General features: G+C 37.0%; 2 protein-coding genes across 10 annotated transcripts in view; one reads left to right on the forward strand and one right to left on the reverse strand.

The window, feature by feature from the left end:
* Nucleotides 1-15,499, reverse strand: part of NSRP1 (nuclear speckle splicing regulatory protein 1) — a 56,008-nt gene extending 40,509 nt beyond the window's left edge. For 3 of the 9 annotated variants that reach the window (XM_054510977.2, XM_064583168.1, XM_045889547.3), the window contains exons 1-2: nucleotides 15,366-15,499; nucleotides 14,082-14,175 (exon numbers count right to left, since the gene is read on the reverse strand). In XM_054510977.2, the coding sequence (XP_054366952.1) occupies nucleotides 14,082-14,175; nucleotides 15,366-15,385 (114 nt within the window). In that variant the 5' untranslated portion in view covers nucleotides 15,386-15,499. The other 6 variants (XM_054510976.2, XM_064583167.1, XM_045889546.3 and 3 more) reach the window with 5 other exon arrangements.
* LOC123854357 (nascent polypeptide-associated complex subunit alpha-like) lies at nucleotides 5,126-5,974 on the forward strand. Its single transcript, XM_064583172.1, is given in 1 exon segment — nucleotides 5,126-5,974. A coding segment is annotated over 1 exon segment (645 nt). The 5' UTR covers nucleotides 5,126-5,179; the 3' UTR covers nucleotides 5,825-5,974.
* Nucleotides 15,500-16,278: the final 779 nt, after the last annotated feature.

Consider the following 16,278-nt stretch of genomic DNA (forward strand, 5'->3'; position numbering starts at 1 on the left):
TTCCACTGGTTAAACAAGTCTCATGGATAAGCTTAGTATCAAGGGCAGAAAGCATATTCCCTCACAGGGAGGAGCATTTGATAGAACTCTGCAGAGATGGACCCAGTAGACAGGATTACTTGTAAACGAGAAGATTTAGAAATGATATACCTACAGCAAAGCGCAACTTCTTCAATTTGAAAAAGGGTATTTACCTTGAACCTAGAGCAAACATAACTACTGCTCTATAACAGCAATAAATACTGAGAAAAATATAACAATAAATTTAAAAGATCCCAACCAAGCATATGAGCTATGAAGTCAATTAACTATGTGATCTTAGGCAAGTTAAATTCTCTGCCCATTTCCTCAACTGTAAAATGAAGATGACAACATCCTATTTCAATGATTCTGCAACATATTTTTTCACATTTTAATGTCTCAGAAACTGACGACATCTTAAAAATAATAGCTGTCACCCAGGAGGTAATAATGATGTTCCAAATGAAAACTTTCCACTGACACTTTCTGAAATCAAGAAAGCATCACTAACAAAGCATCTTAGGTTTAACAAAATACGGTAATATTTAGTGTTATTGTGATGATTACATGAATGAATTCATATAAAACACTTAAGAGCAATGGCTAACAGATAGCAAGTGCTCAATAAATACTATTTTTTCTTATTCTTTATCCTACTATATATCAAACCCGATTATAATGCTAGAGTAACTGAAATAAAACTGCACTGGAACAGGATTAGAGAAAGAAATCAATGGAACAGAACAGTCTAGAGAAACAGACCCACATATTTATGGGAATTTAAAATACAGTAAATGAGCCATTTTACATCACTGGGAAAGGCACAGAACAGTTCTCAGTCCTATTATACTCAATACCCTTCTTTTATAAGGCCCTTTATCTATATTGAAATGAAATACACAGATAATAAACTTTCTACACACAATTTTTATAAAAATTATATATATATTCCTTCTTCTTTGTGCAGTTTTGGATATACACATATATACATCCATAAAGAACTATAAAGAATAAAGGGAAGTAACTTATAATGGAATAATATAAACTGTATTTTTATACGTAAATGCACAAGCACATTAGAAAACAGTAAGTATCAAAGTATCATTCTACCATGTAGACTCACTGTAATCACCATTAATGCTACAGATACAAATGCTGACTGCAGAACTGGTGACAGTGACCTGATTTTCTTAAATGGTGAACTCTTTGTAAGTTCTTCCCTCCCCCCACCCCCAGTAAAGTTCTAAACAAAATAAGATATAATCTTCCCTCGGATCTACAAGACGGTCATATTAGGGGAAATTTTAGCATTCCTTTTGCCATGCAAAAACAATACTTTTTAAAAAGTATTTAAAATTTTATTTTATGAAAATTTAATAAAAATAAAATGTATAAAACATATTTTGTGTTTATGTGCAAAAAGAACTTCAGCCTAGCCTCACAAAATTATAAACAGTTTTTCATCTATATAAATGTTCAGAGGGATCTTACCTATATGGATGGGGTTCATGAGATGCAGAATATCTACATTCCCTGGCCCACATCAAAAACTGGTGTAATACTCTCAAAAACATGAATAAGCAAAAGCCACTCCAAAAATTTCTTAGTGCTCCTCTGGAAGTAGTGATACCTCCAGTGAAAACCCTTGGAAGAGACTCTTCAAAAAAATATTCTGGACAACTGGATACCCACTTTGTTGAAAATTAAGCCCCATCTACTCAAAATATTCCTAAGTCACCAGAAGACAGAACTATGTAATTTCATATGGTAAAAACCACGTCTCAACATAACTTCTATTTGTATTCCTTTTCCAACTAGTAAACAGGATGAACTCTTTGAAGTCTCTTATCTCTGCCAGTCCCCCAACTAACCTCTTTTCTGTTGCTTCTGAAATCCATTCTCTCAAATTTTTAAAATTCCATTATAAACAACCTACCTCTCAAAGGGAGTATATTATCATGTTTAAAAGCATGGACTTTGGAATCAGGCAGGTCTTCTGGATTCAAAAATCTTATCATTACCTAGGTACTCTGTGTGATAATAGACCAATTTACTTCTTGTTATCTTAGCTGTATAATCTCTTCTTTTCCGTTAGCTTCTTCCCTTCCAGCTTAAACATGCATAAATCATAAATCATCTCTATCCTAAGAAAACAACAAAAAGGAAAATTCTACCAACTCCACTATTATTCCTTCAAGTTATCGTCTCCATCTCTTCTCTCTCTTTCCTGTCAAATTCCTTCAAAATAAGACCACAAATGAAATCAAATGAGTTAATGGTCAGATAATAAAACAATAAAAGGGATGGAAAGGGAGACTGCAGAGCTAAGAAAACCTATTAAGGACTGAAACAATTATTAGAGATAATAAATAAATTAGAAACAGCAAAAAACAGGAAAGACATAACTGCAATACTCACAAAGGTTTAAGATAATAATGGTTAATTCAGAGAAAAAAGACAAAAATTGAGTCATTTCCCCAAATATCTGTTTAACTCTCTTATCCTACCTGGCTTTATTTTTTCTTGGTCCTTGTCACCTTCTAAATTAACATGTAATTTACTTATCTGATTAACTATTTATCACCTCTCTTCCTCCCACTAGAATGTAAGTGCCACAGGGCATGGCTTTGTTTTGTTTCACTGGCCCAGAACAGGAATCACTAAATATTTGAGTGAAATAATGAATAAATTGCACAACAATATGAAAGACAAAGATGATCCTCCCAAAAGAACCTAGCAAATGGATCAGAAAAAGTATTCTGATACAATGACAGCAAATTTCTGTGAAATGAAGAAAAAATTAGGTATTTAGATAAAAAGCGACAATTCATTCCAGGAAAAAATATTTCAAAATAATCTGCACCAAAACACACTGAACTTAAAGAATAAAAAGAAAATACCCACTAGTTGTCCAAGCCAGTAAAAAAGTAAGTCATCTAGAAGAGAGACTTAAAAAAAAAAATACGGTATTGTACTTCCTCACAAGAACATTCAATTATCAGGGAAAATGACTAATGTCTACAGGGTTTTGAAATAAATTGTTATTCTAGAAATAGTACACCCATTCAAATACTTAGGTGATAAAAGCAATAAGCAATTATTCCTTAATAATTAAGAACTTAGGAAACAATGCCCCTATGAGCATATGCTGAAAAACTACTCAACAATGAAATTAAGCCAAAGACCTCAGAAATGGAAAGCACTGGTAAAAAGACTACCGAGTGTACCAAATCAGATTAAAAAACAAATCAAATATTCTAGGAATATAAGGATGGCTTAACTTCAAAAAACTAGAGAAATAATAAAAAATAAATTCATGTTAATCGATGCTAGAAAGATTAAAATTTAATACTTATTTATCATAAAAATTCTTAGTAAACTAGAAACAGTACCAAAAACTTACAGCTCAAACATCACAATTATAAAACTTTATAAGCAACTCCCATTAAAGTCAGATGTGTAACAAGAATGTTTCCATCATTGTTTTCTATTTAGCACTATATTGTAGTTTCTATGGACTGCAATAACACGCACACACATAATCACAGAAGAATAAGAAATATCAGTGAAAAGAACTAAAAAGACACAAACTCAAAAGAAATCATCAAGCTATGAGATCTATATAGGAACTAGAATTAAATCCACAAAAAAACCAGAAGCACTCATAGGTACTAGTAATAACTCACAAAAAATTCCCTTACACAGTAACAACAAGGGCTATAAGATACCTACATAAATCTAATAAAAGATGCGTGTGACCTTAATCAAAGAAATTTTCCAATTGTACTAAAGGATATATAAAACACCTGAACAAATAAAGACATATGCTATCTTCATAAATGAAAAGACTAAAATATCAAAATATCAATTCTCTTCTAAGCTAACCTATAAAACCAATGCAAGTCCATCGAAATTCCTAGTTTTTTCTACGTGTACCTAAAGGTGATACTAAAATTCACTTACGTGACCTAAGGCATTTATTTTATTTATTTATTCATTCATTCATTTGAGAGAGAGACACGATGCGGGGCTGGATCCCACCCAACCCAAGGCAATTTTAAAGAATCAAATAGGGTAGGATAGTGGAAAAGAGGATGAAGAGAATAGCAAGACAATGAATGACTTTGCAGGTCAAAACCAAGGATTCTGGTCTCCATCCCAAGAGCAATGGGAAGTCAATAGTGATTTTAAGACCAGTAAGATGACTCTCTGAAGTGTGCAAAAATGTACTTGGAGAGGCTTAAAAGATAACCTAGAAAGTCACTGAAAATGGCAGAGTATGGACCAACAAAACTTTTCTTTTTAACACTGGCCAAAAAATGTCAGAATCAGTTTTTTCAGAACTCTGGAAATTAACTAATGGCTTAAAAGAGTCTAGGGAGCATTTATTCAAGAACAGCTGAATCTCAGTAAGAACTCTGTGACATTTTACTTTCCCTATTTCCATCATCCCCTCCCTAGTGCCACGGTAGCCTAAAAACAACAGCCCACAATCACGGCAGAAACCAGCAGTCTAGCAGCCACTAGAGAAGGCAGAATGGGGTTAGAGATCCTTCAAAACCCCTATCCCAGAGAATTATTATTGGACCTGTCTGGTGGTTCCCTGAAGACACACCACTCACGGGGCTGCCTTTATTTGACTTGACAGAGCGCCAAAGTAAAACAGCCTCTTCCCTGGGGGTGTCTGTCAAAAACAATCATAGACAATTGCTGAACATCAGGGCTGCCTGCAGCAGTGCATAACAGTTTTAACAGTTGGGGAAAACAATAGGCTAACCAAAAAGCTTAAGAAGAAGAATTGAGAAATAAGATGTTCAATAGGGGGCTTTGAAAGCTCCCCCATATTCTGGGGGATCATGAAGTCCACATGCATACAAAGACATCTGTGCCTGATCAGGAAAGACCTGAGGAGGTCCTTAGCTCTCACAACTGACCCTGAGGCGCTGCAGAAACAAGAAGTGAAGGCTAAGGCAAAGTTGTAAAATGCCTGGTGGTATCCTGTAGACAGGCCCAACATGCATACAGAGTCCCTGGGCAGACTGGAGACTTATTAGTTAAAAGTATTTAAAGAAATCTCTGTCAAATCATTAGCTAACCAGGTCACGCTCTCGCTCGCTCTCTTTCTGCCGCCATCTTGGTTCCGCGTTCCCCTCACAAAATGCCTGGTGAAGCCACAGAAATCGTCCCTGCTACAGAGCAGGAGTTGCCACAGCCCCAGGCTGAGACAGGGTCTGGAACAGAATCTGACAGTGATGAATCAGTACCAGAGCTTGAGGAACAGGATTCCACACAGGCAACCACACAACAGGCCCAGCTGGCAGTAGCCGCTGAAATCGATGAAGAACCAGTCAGTAAAGCAAAACAGAGCCGGAGTGAAAAGAAGGCACGGAAGGCTATGTCCAAACTGGGTCTTTGACAGGTTACAGGGGTTACAAGAGTCACTATCCGGAAATCTAAGAATATCGTCTTTGTCATCACAAAACCAGATGTCTACAAGAGCCCAGCTTCAGATACCTACATAGTTTTTGCGGAAGCCAAGATCGAGGATTTATCTCAGCAAGCACAACTAGCAGCTGCTGAGAAATTCAAAGTTCAAGGTGAAGCTGTCTCAAACATTCAAGAAAACACACAGACTCCAACTGTACAAGAGGAGAGTGAAGAAGAAGTTGATGAAACCAGTGTAGAGGTTAAGGACATAGAATTGGTCATGTCACAAGCAAATGTGTCAAGAGCAAAGGCAGTCCGAACCCTGAAGAACAACAGTAATGATATTGTAAATGCTATTATGGAATTAACAATGTAACCATCTGAAAACGAGGACTTTTTTTGGTGTTTCAAAAGAATAACTGCAGCTTGGTTTGAAATTTGTACTGTTTCTATCATTAATAAAGTTATGGCTTCTTGTTGGATGAAAAAAAAAAATCATTAGCTAACCACTAAGCTAACCAAGCAACGCCTTCAGTGGCCACACACAACAAAAAATATATAAACCTTAAGAATTAGTTCAGAAAAGTCACTACATAAAAAACAAAAACAAGGGCGCCTGGGTGGCTCAGTTGGTTAAGCAACTGCCTTCGGCTCAGGTCATGATCCTGGAGTCCCGGGATCGAGTCCCGCATCGGGCTCCCGGCTCAGCGAGGAGCCTGCTTCTCCCTCTGACCCTCCCCCCTCTCATGTACTCTCTCTCATTCTCGCTCTCTCAAATAAATAAAATCTTTAAAAAACAAAAACAAAAACAAAAAACAGCAAACAACAACAACAACAAAAACAAAAAACCAATAAACCCTGGAAAGAGGAAAGGCTCTGGTTTCCAGAGTTGCCACACTGTAATATTTTAAATTTTCAGTTCCCAACCAAAAATTAAGATACATGCAAAGAAACAAGAATGATCCATACACAGAATGCGTTCAAAGAATAAAGGAAACCACATCTAAAGAATTGAAGTCTGAGAACAATGTCTCATCAAACAGAATACCAATAAAGAGACAGAAATTATAAAACAAAACGAAAAACTCTGAAGTTAGAAAATACAATAATGCTTATGCATTATATCTCAGACCAAAGGTTTTTAAAAAGTCGCCCATGTGCCAACAGAAGTAAATCTGGCTAAAAATGCATAGATTTAAACATAGATTCACAAATCAATTTTACACATCTACAAGGACTCATGATTAATACCATCATTTCCTTCCTAAAAAAGATAAAAAAAATTCCTGCTCCATCTCATCTTCATCATCTGGGTTCTCTCAGCTACTTCTCTAATGTTCCCATCCTACCGGAAGATAAAATAAGAACAGAAAATTCTCAGGGCACCTGGCTGGCTCAGTCAGTAGAGTATGTGACTCTTGACCTAGGGACTCTTGATCTAAGCCTACATTGGGGGAAGAGCTTACTTAAAAAATAAATAATAGAATTGTCATCTCTCCCACTGCTAACAGAATGCCATCATTTAATGCTATCTTTTTCTCTCCTCTTGCATTTTCTTTTTTAAGATTTTATTTATTTATTTGAGAGAGACAGAGATAGTGATAGAGATAGTGAGAGACAGCACAAGTGGGGAGGAGAGGGAGAAGCAGGCTCCCTGCCAAGCAGGGAGCCCAACACGGGGCTTGATCCCAGGACTCTGGGATCATGACCTGAGCCAAAGGCAGATGCTTAATTGACTGAGCCACCCAGGCGCCCAGTCCTCTTGCATTTTCTTATGCTTCTGTTTCACTTGTAGACAGCAAGTCTAGGGATGCATTTTTAGCAAAACTGCACAACTACTTTAAATCCCTCACTGCCTATATTGCTGCTAGATATATTCAGTATCATGAATTTACCAGGAATTCATTTTAGTAGTATGAGAAAAGTGTAAAAAATTCTTAGTCATCATTAAAATAATATAAATTTCCTGCCATTTCCATACACAATATACTTTGTCATGTTTACATAAAACTGTCATTTTAGCTATACCAGACTATAACTAGAGAAATAGAAAATTATATGATTATAACTGATGAAAAACCACAATTGAAACTTTATTAGTTCAGATGTACTATTATGTTGAGATAGATTAATATTTTAACTTTTTCTTACCATTAGCAAACCAAACCGGCTTTCAACTAAAATAAGATTAGTTTCTTCATAAAGACCTATGAAGACTACTTTTCTAGAAAATGCTTTTGAAAAATTGGAATTAAAGTGGAGAAAGATTGAAAAATAGTGAAAGCACTGAAAGTGTACTATGTAACCCAGTTACTAATGTTTCTAACTCCAAGAATATACAATTATGGATTCTTTTTTTAAAGCACTCATTTCCTTCTGTTCTTCGAAATTACAATAATAATATGTATGATTTTTTTAAATAAAAAAAAACCACATGCCGTCATTCAAAAAAATAACGGGTTTCATTTATTTTACTTTTTTTTTTTTTTTTAAAGATTTTATTTATTTGAGAGAGAGAGAGACAGAGCATGAGCAGGGGGGAGGCGGCAGAGGGAGGGTGAAGCAGACTCCTTGCTGAGCAGGGAGCCCGATGATGTGGGGCTTGATCCCAGGACCCTGAGATCATGACCTGAGCTGAAGGCAGACGCTTAACCGACTGAGTCACCCAGGTGCCCCTCATTTATTTTCCTATTTATATATGCACGTATAGCTTTCTACAACCATATATATTCAATTTTGTATTCTGCTTATTTCACTTTACTTCATGCTTTTAAGTAGTTCTAATACTCACTGTCTCATTATGCCTTCTATCAGATGAAATGTATTATTTCCTTTTATATTTTAACATGATTTAAAATCTAAGTAACTTATGGGAAATGCTTATCAAATTCACCATTAATTTTTTTTAAATATATTTTTTCAATTATGAAACTATTGTGGAAAATTTGGAAACCACATAAATATGTAAACAACAACCATTCATTAGTACACTACACAAAGACAACTACCATTAATATTCTGAAATGCATTTTTTTCCTTTGATTTTATCTATAACGATTTTGTACATATATCACACCACACTTAGCCATACTTTTTTTTTTTCAAGATTTTATTTATTTTTTGACAGAGAGAGAGACAGCGAGACAGGGAACACAAGCAGGGGGAGTGGGAGAGGGAGAAGCAGGCTTCCCACAGAGCAGGGAGCCTGATGCGTGGTTGATCCCAGGACCCTGGGATCATGACCTGAACCAAAGGCAGACGCTTAACAACTGAGCCACCCAGGCGCCCCTAGCCATACTTTTATTGTAGAAAGCTGAACTGGTTCTAAATTTTTGCTTTCATAAACAAAGATTTTTGAATACCTATAAATCTTTAATACAAATTTCTGCTAATTTTGAGAGAATTTTAGAAGGGAAAATACAGGCAGTTATTCTTTGATTGATACACTTAACTTTTTTTTTTTTTTTTAAGATTTTTATTTATTTGCGAGAGAGAGAATGAGAGACAGAGAGCATGAGAGGGAGGAGGGTCAGAGGGAGAAGCAGACTCCCTGCTGAGCAGGGAGCCCGATGCGGGACTCAATCCCGGGACTCCGGGATCATGACCCGAGCCGAAGGCAGTCGCTTAACCAACTGAGCCACCCAGGCGCCCCAATACACTTAACTTTTAAAGGATTGATACAAATTGCAAAACCACGTTCCAAAAAGGGGCATCAATTTACACTAACACAAGTGTGAGCGCCCATTTCACCAAAACCTTGCCATTACCATTTTCTAAAAGTGTTCGCTAATATAGTAAAAATGGCAGCTCACTGTTGGCCTAATTTACATTTCTTAAATACACTATGATGAAATATCTTTAAGGTCTATCAGATATTTCTATTTCTTCTATATTTGTCTATAAATGTGTTTTCCTCATTTTTCTGAGTATTCGTGTTTTTATAAATGCTTTACATCTTACGAAAATGAATGCTTAACCTATAAAAGGACTATACCATGGCTTCTGAGAGACTCAAAGTGCAATTTATTATCATCCACCATTTTCTGACATTTTTGATACATTTATGAAAAACTAAGTTAATAAACATTTGCTATCTAGTTTAATTTAATACTTCTGTGAAGAGATCAAAGAGTCCTGTATCTTTATCCAACCTGAAAATTGTTGCTTTTGGATAAACACACAAAACTGCATCAACTCTCAGGTTGTATTGATCATACTTCTTCATAGCATTATGAATTACTGGGCAAAATAGGATCTTACAAGAATACTGTCTAGAAATAAGCATTTCAATTGCCACAATTAAAGGGAAAAGTCACTGTGCTCTGCAAAATGAGCAAGCATTTAGTAGTGAGAACTATCTAAAAGGAAGTTCCTTGTTTAACCTGTCACGCAACATCTATTTTAGTCACTGACCATCTTGTAACATTTGTGAAACACTACTGATTATCACAAGTACTTCTGAGAACTGTGTAGACCAGGGGTCAGCAAGTTACAGCCAAATCTAGCCCCCTCTCTTTTTGTAAATGAAGTTTTATTAGAATACATTAATTAGTCATGCTCATTCATTTACATATTGTCTAAAGGAGGCTTTCACACCGTGAGAGCAAAGTTCAATAGTTGGCCTGCAAAGCCCAAACATCTATTACCTGGCTCTTTACAATACAGACAACTAAAACACCCAAGTAAATACTAATTTTACTCGTAGTACACGTATCAGCAGAGATATCCAGATCCTAACTCATGGAGCTCATACTCTAGTACAGTGACAAGACGTGTATGAAAATAACTTACAACACAAGGTATAAAAAGCTAAGTGCTAAGGAAAGGAGAGTGACAGAAAAAGGATGAGATTGCTTCCACTGGGGAAAATGAAGGAAGCAGCTTCTGCAATGGGTTTTGAAGAATGGGGAGACTTCTAGTGTGATGAAAAGCTGAGTTGCAAAAAACTACACTCTGCACAGAGGAGCACAGTTAGGAAAAAATGCTAATAAGCATTTTGAAGCCAAAGCATAGTGAAGGCTTTCAATGTCAGGACTAGCAATTTGGATTTTAAATACAATTAGGTTCAAAAGCAAGGGAGTTACAAGTGAATAGAACTGTGCTTGAAAAGTATCAATCTTGTCAACATTATTTCAAATTAATTTAACAGGACAGATGATAAGGAAACTAGTTACAAAGCTATTAAAATAATCTAAGTAATGAGGGTGGTGGCAATGAGACTGAAAGAGGATACACTGGAAAAAATGGAATAAACACATTACTATCATAGCAAAACCACTCAAACAGTTATGATTAGACAGCAGCATTTGGATACAATATAAACCTCTTACTCATATAGGGTAAAAACTCCCATCTCCTCTACCTTTGAACAAACTATTTCTTTTTCTTTTTTAAAAGATTTCATTTATTAGGGTGCCTGGGTGGCTCAGTCGTTAAGCGTCTGCCTTCGGCTCAGGTCATGATCCCGGAGTCCTGGGCTTGAGCCCCGCATCGGGCTCCCTGCTCGGCGGGAAGCCTGCTTCTCCCTCTCCCACTCTCCCTGCTTGTGTTCCCTCTCTCGCTGTGTCTCTGTCAAATAAATAAAATCTTAAAAAAAAAAAAAAAAGATTTTATTTATTTATTTGACAGAGAGAGCAGGAGCACAAGCAGGGGGAGTGGGAGAGGGAGAAGCAGGCTTCCGGCCGAGCAGGGAGCCTGATGTGGGGCTCGATCCCAGGACCCCAGGATCATGACCTGAGCCACCCAGGTGCCCCAAAACTAATTATTTCTAATAAGTTCTGATAATTTTTTTTTAAAGATTTATTTATTCATTTGAGAGAGTGAGAATGAGAGAGTACATGAGAGGGGGGAGGGTCAGAGGGAGAAGCAGGCTCCTCGCTGAGCAGGGAGCCCGATGCGGGACTCGATCCTGGGACTCCAGGATCATGACCTGAGCCGAAGGCAGTCGCTTAACCAACTGAGCCACCCAGGCGCCCAAGTTCTGATAATTTTTAAAAGAGGAACTATTTAAATACCACTTTCCCACTTTTAAACTTACTCTCAATATAAGCACATATTAAAGGAGGGGGGTGGGAGGATGGGTTAGCCTGGTGGTGGGTACTGAGGAGGGCACATTCTGCATGGAGCACTGGGTGTTATGCACAAACAATGAATCATGGAACACTACATCTAAAACTAATGATGTAATGTATGGGGATTAACATAAGAATAAAAAAAATAAAAAATAAGCACATATTAAAATTGAATTCATTTGCCAGGGCCCCATCTGCTGGACCACTGGAAGGAAAGTCTAATCTTAAATTTGGGTTCTTAAATGCTTCTGAACTGCTGTAAATAACAATGGATTTGCTTTGTAGCAGCTCTTCTCCTGTTATATAATGCCCTCTTTAGGAAGAGAACCATAAAATATCTTTCTCTATATTTTCCAAAGCAGCGATAATTTTATTGTTGCTTAAATTGTTAATTTTTAAATAAGAGGTTTTGTATTCAAACCTCAAATATTTAAATATACCTAACTAAAGAATTTACTTCTCAGTATGAAAATAAGCTGGAATTCATCAGACTGATCTTTTTATTGGTAAGACGTTATACTATACTAAAAAACGGTTTTGTTCATTAAGAACTAAGCTGCAGCTTTCTTGTCAGTTGGCTTCTGGCTAAGCTCTACCAGTGGAAAACAAAGATGATCTACTGGAAGGTGGGAGAAAGGGAATAAAAGTATTCCTCTCTGCCTTTTTCTCTACCTACTTAAGACATTAATGTTTCCAGTACCTTCAGCTCCATCTGGAAGACTAGTTCCCAGGTAACCCTATCCCTTGGCCACCAGGACCTATATCCTACCTGTATCCCTCCATTTATCACTAACTTGCTCTTACTACTGCTGATCTCTGGGCTGCTTCACCATCCTCTTTTTGGCTTCTTAAGTCTTCTATTACTTATGTAGCCAATTCTCTGCATTAAAGTCCCTGTATGTAAAAGAAGGGGAGAAGGAAGGAAGGAAGGAAGGGAGGGAGAGACGGAAGGAAGAAAAAGCAAAATGGCCTAGCCCTAGGTTTTCTAGCTCTAGTGTATCCACTGTCCACCAGCCTCATTTCACAATGGAAAAGAAAGAGCAATAATGTGTGTAAACTTTCTAGTTCACTTGTGTACACCCATCCTTCTCAAATATTTCGCTTTGTTATTACATGGGATGCCAGGATATGAAACTACAGAATAAGCATGTCCGCGGTAGGTGATTTTAAAAAAATAAATATTTGTATTTAAAACAAATGACGAGGGTGCTGTCAGTTCAATGGAGAATAGTCTTCAACAAATGGGATGTTGGGACAACTGGATATCCCTATGCAAATAATAAAGTAGGACCCCTACCTCATACCCTATACAAAAATTAACTCAAAATGGATCACAGACCTAAATTTAAGAGGTAAAACTACAACGCAGGCGCAAATCTTTGTGACACTGGATTAAGCAGTGGTTTCTTAGGTAAGACACCAAAGCGTAGTAACCTATGAAAAAAAAAACAGACTTTCTCAAAATTGAATTTTTGTGCTTCAAAGGATATTATCAAGAAAGTAAAGACAACGCACAGAATGGGAGAAAATATTTACAAATTATATCTAATAAGGGACTTGTATCTAGAATATATAAAGAAATTTTACAACTTGTAAAAGGACAAATAATCTGATTTTAAAACAGGCAAATGAATAGACATTTCTCCAAAGATGACACATAAATGGCCAACATCACTGGCCACTGGGGAAATGCAAATCAAAATCATAACGTGATAGTGGTCTGGGGCACAATACAGGGATGTAGACTGCATCTGGAGCCAATTTCTTCAAAAGAAGGAAAGCAAAAAGCAAAGAAGTATCAAATATGTTCCATTACCTACGTATGCCATTAGAAAATTAGTAAAAACTGAAAGAGAAGCTATCTTTCTTCCAGAACAAAGGAAGTACCAGATTAACAGATGCAAAACTCTTTTAGAAATACAGAAAATTACTCAAGTATTAGATAAGCATACATTTGGGGTTGTTTCTGCTTAAGGTAAAATTTCCAAGAACACACATTTGTCTCTCTTGCGGCAATGTATACCCCAATTCCCTATGTTTCACAGGAAAACACTGTTTTGGCTGCTAAAATAGAAAATATTCATATTAGATATTCTTGTAGTACTATCAATGGCAAATTCAAGCACTACCATAATTATAAGCAATTACATTTAGCAGACAATTAATAACCACAAAAGTAGTCTTAGAAGAAACTACTTTGCTAAGAAAAATTTCTAGGCAATTGGTGACATCTTAATAGCTCATTTTCAGGGATCTTTACACTAACAATTTTGTCACATCAGTGTTAGCTATCTAAAACAACTTTGTATAACTGCTTAGAAATAACTGAAATTCACAACTTCAAAAAAAAAATCTTAGATTACCCACGTACCCCTTAGGAAGAAAAAAAAAATCAGTGAGAAATCTTTCTTTAAATACTCCTTTTGATAATTCTGTAAATTATAATATACTCCAGATAACACTGTAATGACAAATAACTAAGGCAAGCAAAGACATCAAATTCACAAGTTCAATTTAAAAAATATTTCCAACAATGCAATAGAAAAACATAGGTTCCCTTACCTCATCATCATCATCAGAATCATTCCCAAACACTGATGGTTTTTGCAAAACAGGGTGCAACTGCTGTGCTTTCTTTGGCAAAATAAGCCCATACCTGCATTTTTTTTTTTTTGAAATAGAAATTACACCATTATATTTAAATGTTAAAAAATAATACATTCACTACCTCTTCCAGATGAAGCTACCAAGTCAAAACATGTCATATAGCTTATGAACACACAACAAACATTGTTTCTGCTTTTCAGTGATCTCAAAATTCTAATGTCCATTAAGATTTTATAAGTATTACTTTTAAGCAATTATTTGCAGGCAAGGGCCAAACTCAAACACCATTTTAATCAAAGAAGTAACTGAAGACTTCAGAAATGTTCTGGATGGTGAAATAATAATAGTAATGTTTTAGAAAGAACATGTTAGTGGAAAGCTCAGTTTGTGCCCACTAAAAATTAGAAAACACTCTAAATTATCCGTGTGGTCGAACAAGAAAATAGCTATTTTTTCTTTGTCCCTACTGGGTACTTACATAGTTTTAAATAAGTTACTGGATTATGTCACCCACGAAAAATTTTTATAAGACACATTAACTGAGAAATCCAAGTAGCCATGGGACAAATACCCATTACACCCTCTTGAACTCATGTGCTCTGTCTTGGAGCATCTCAGAGAACCATCATCAGACCCAACGCATTTGGTTTCTTACGTTTTGGCCTTTAAAATGCCGAGATCACGGGAAGTAAAGATTACACACCGAAGGTAAAACTTCCAAGAACACACAACATTTGCCTCTCTTGCGGCAATGTATACCCCAATTCCCTATATGCCTACCCTTTTCTGTGGCTTCTCAGCACAACATTCCTAAAACAAGAAGGGAGGGCGGGAATCAGGACTTGAGCAGCCAAGAACAAGGCCCTCTAAGGAAGCCAGGAATGGTCTCTCTTCTCATTGCCCATGAAAGCATCCAACCAGGGAGAAACTCAAGCGCGGGGTAGGAAGCAAGACTGAGGGGCCTCAGACCGAGCTTTTGGAAAATAGAAAAGTCTCGCTCTCTGCCCCTCAGCCTAACTTCCTTTATTTCCTCACAAGTTTCTCCCTCAAACTTCGGGCTTCCATCCTGGAAAATGTGTGGGGGAGGGGAATATGTTCCTCAGGATCTCTCGCTTTTCCCCGTCTCTATCCCTGACGACACAAGCCCCTTCACTTCCAGCGCACTTTTACTCCTCGGCCAAAGACAAAGTCGCCGTAATTTTCCATTCCCAGCCTGACCCTAACTCCCGGATCACTCACTGCCTGCCCGGAATCGCCATCTTGCTCCCGTCTCCGCTGAACGTGGCCGACGCCGACGTGACGCCGACGCAGACGCCGACGTCACACGTAAACTCTCGCGCGGATTCGGGAGGCCTGGAATACTCGTAGCGGCGGAGAGTAGCTCTTTTGAGTTGCTTTGCGTTGTAGGCAGCGGAGTCCTACGGCCTTCGGCTTTGTTTGGAAACCAACTAGCTGTCTTGAAATTAATGGGAAGAAAGGAATGACAGAATTCTAGGCCAGTAGTTCCCAAAGTGTGGAGCTAACCCCGGGAATTTGTTAAAAATGTAAATTCTCCGGCCCTTTTCCCACACCTACTGCATCTGAAACCCCAGCAGTCTGAATTTTAAAGAACCCTCCAGGTAACTCTGGTAATCACTCAAGTTTGAAAAACACTACCCTAAGGCTATCGATTTTTTTTTTCCCGCCGAGGTATTCAGTGTGAGTATACCTGGCTCGGGGTAACTTGGCAGAAGATGAAAACCTATACGTTAATACTGGACCTATGCTCTTTGGACGAAATAATTAATAACATCGTGGTAATACTGGGTATAGAAATCAAAATCACATATGATCTATGTATACTTTTAAATCTAGTCACATTGCGTCTGTTCCTTCACTAGCACTTGGCCCATTTCAAACTAGTCTTACAGCAGCCAAAGATACCTTTTCAGTTACTGACAGAAGGATGTTAAAATTTCCAAATATAATTGTGGATCTATTTCTCCTTTTAATTTTGTCAGTTTTGTTTCTCGTATTTTGAAGTTATGTTATTAGGTATATAAACATTTAGGACTGTTAGGTCCTCTTGCATTGATCTGTATGCCATTAAATGATTCTCTTAATGTACTTTATCTGATATTAATACAGCCAGCTTTGATTGTTAGCATAGTAT

The sequence above is a fragment of the Mirounga angustirostris genome, unplaced genomic scaffold (genome assembly GCF_029215605.1).
Source record: "Mirounga angustirostris isolate CCGP_5_RB_7025 unplaced genomic scaffold, mMirAng1.0.hap1 SCAF_17, whole genome shotgun sequence".
NCBI classification, from domain to species: domain Eukaryota; kingdom Metazoa; phylum Chordata; class Mammalia; order Carnivora; family Phocidae; genus Mirounga; species Mirounga angustirostris.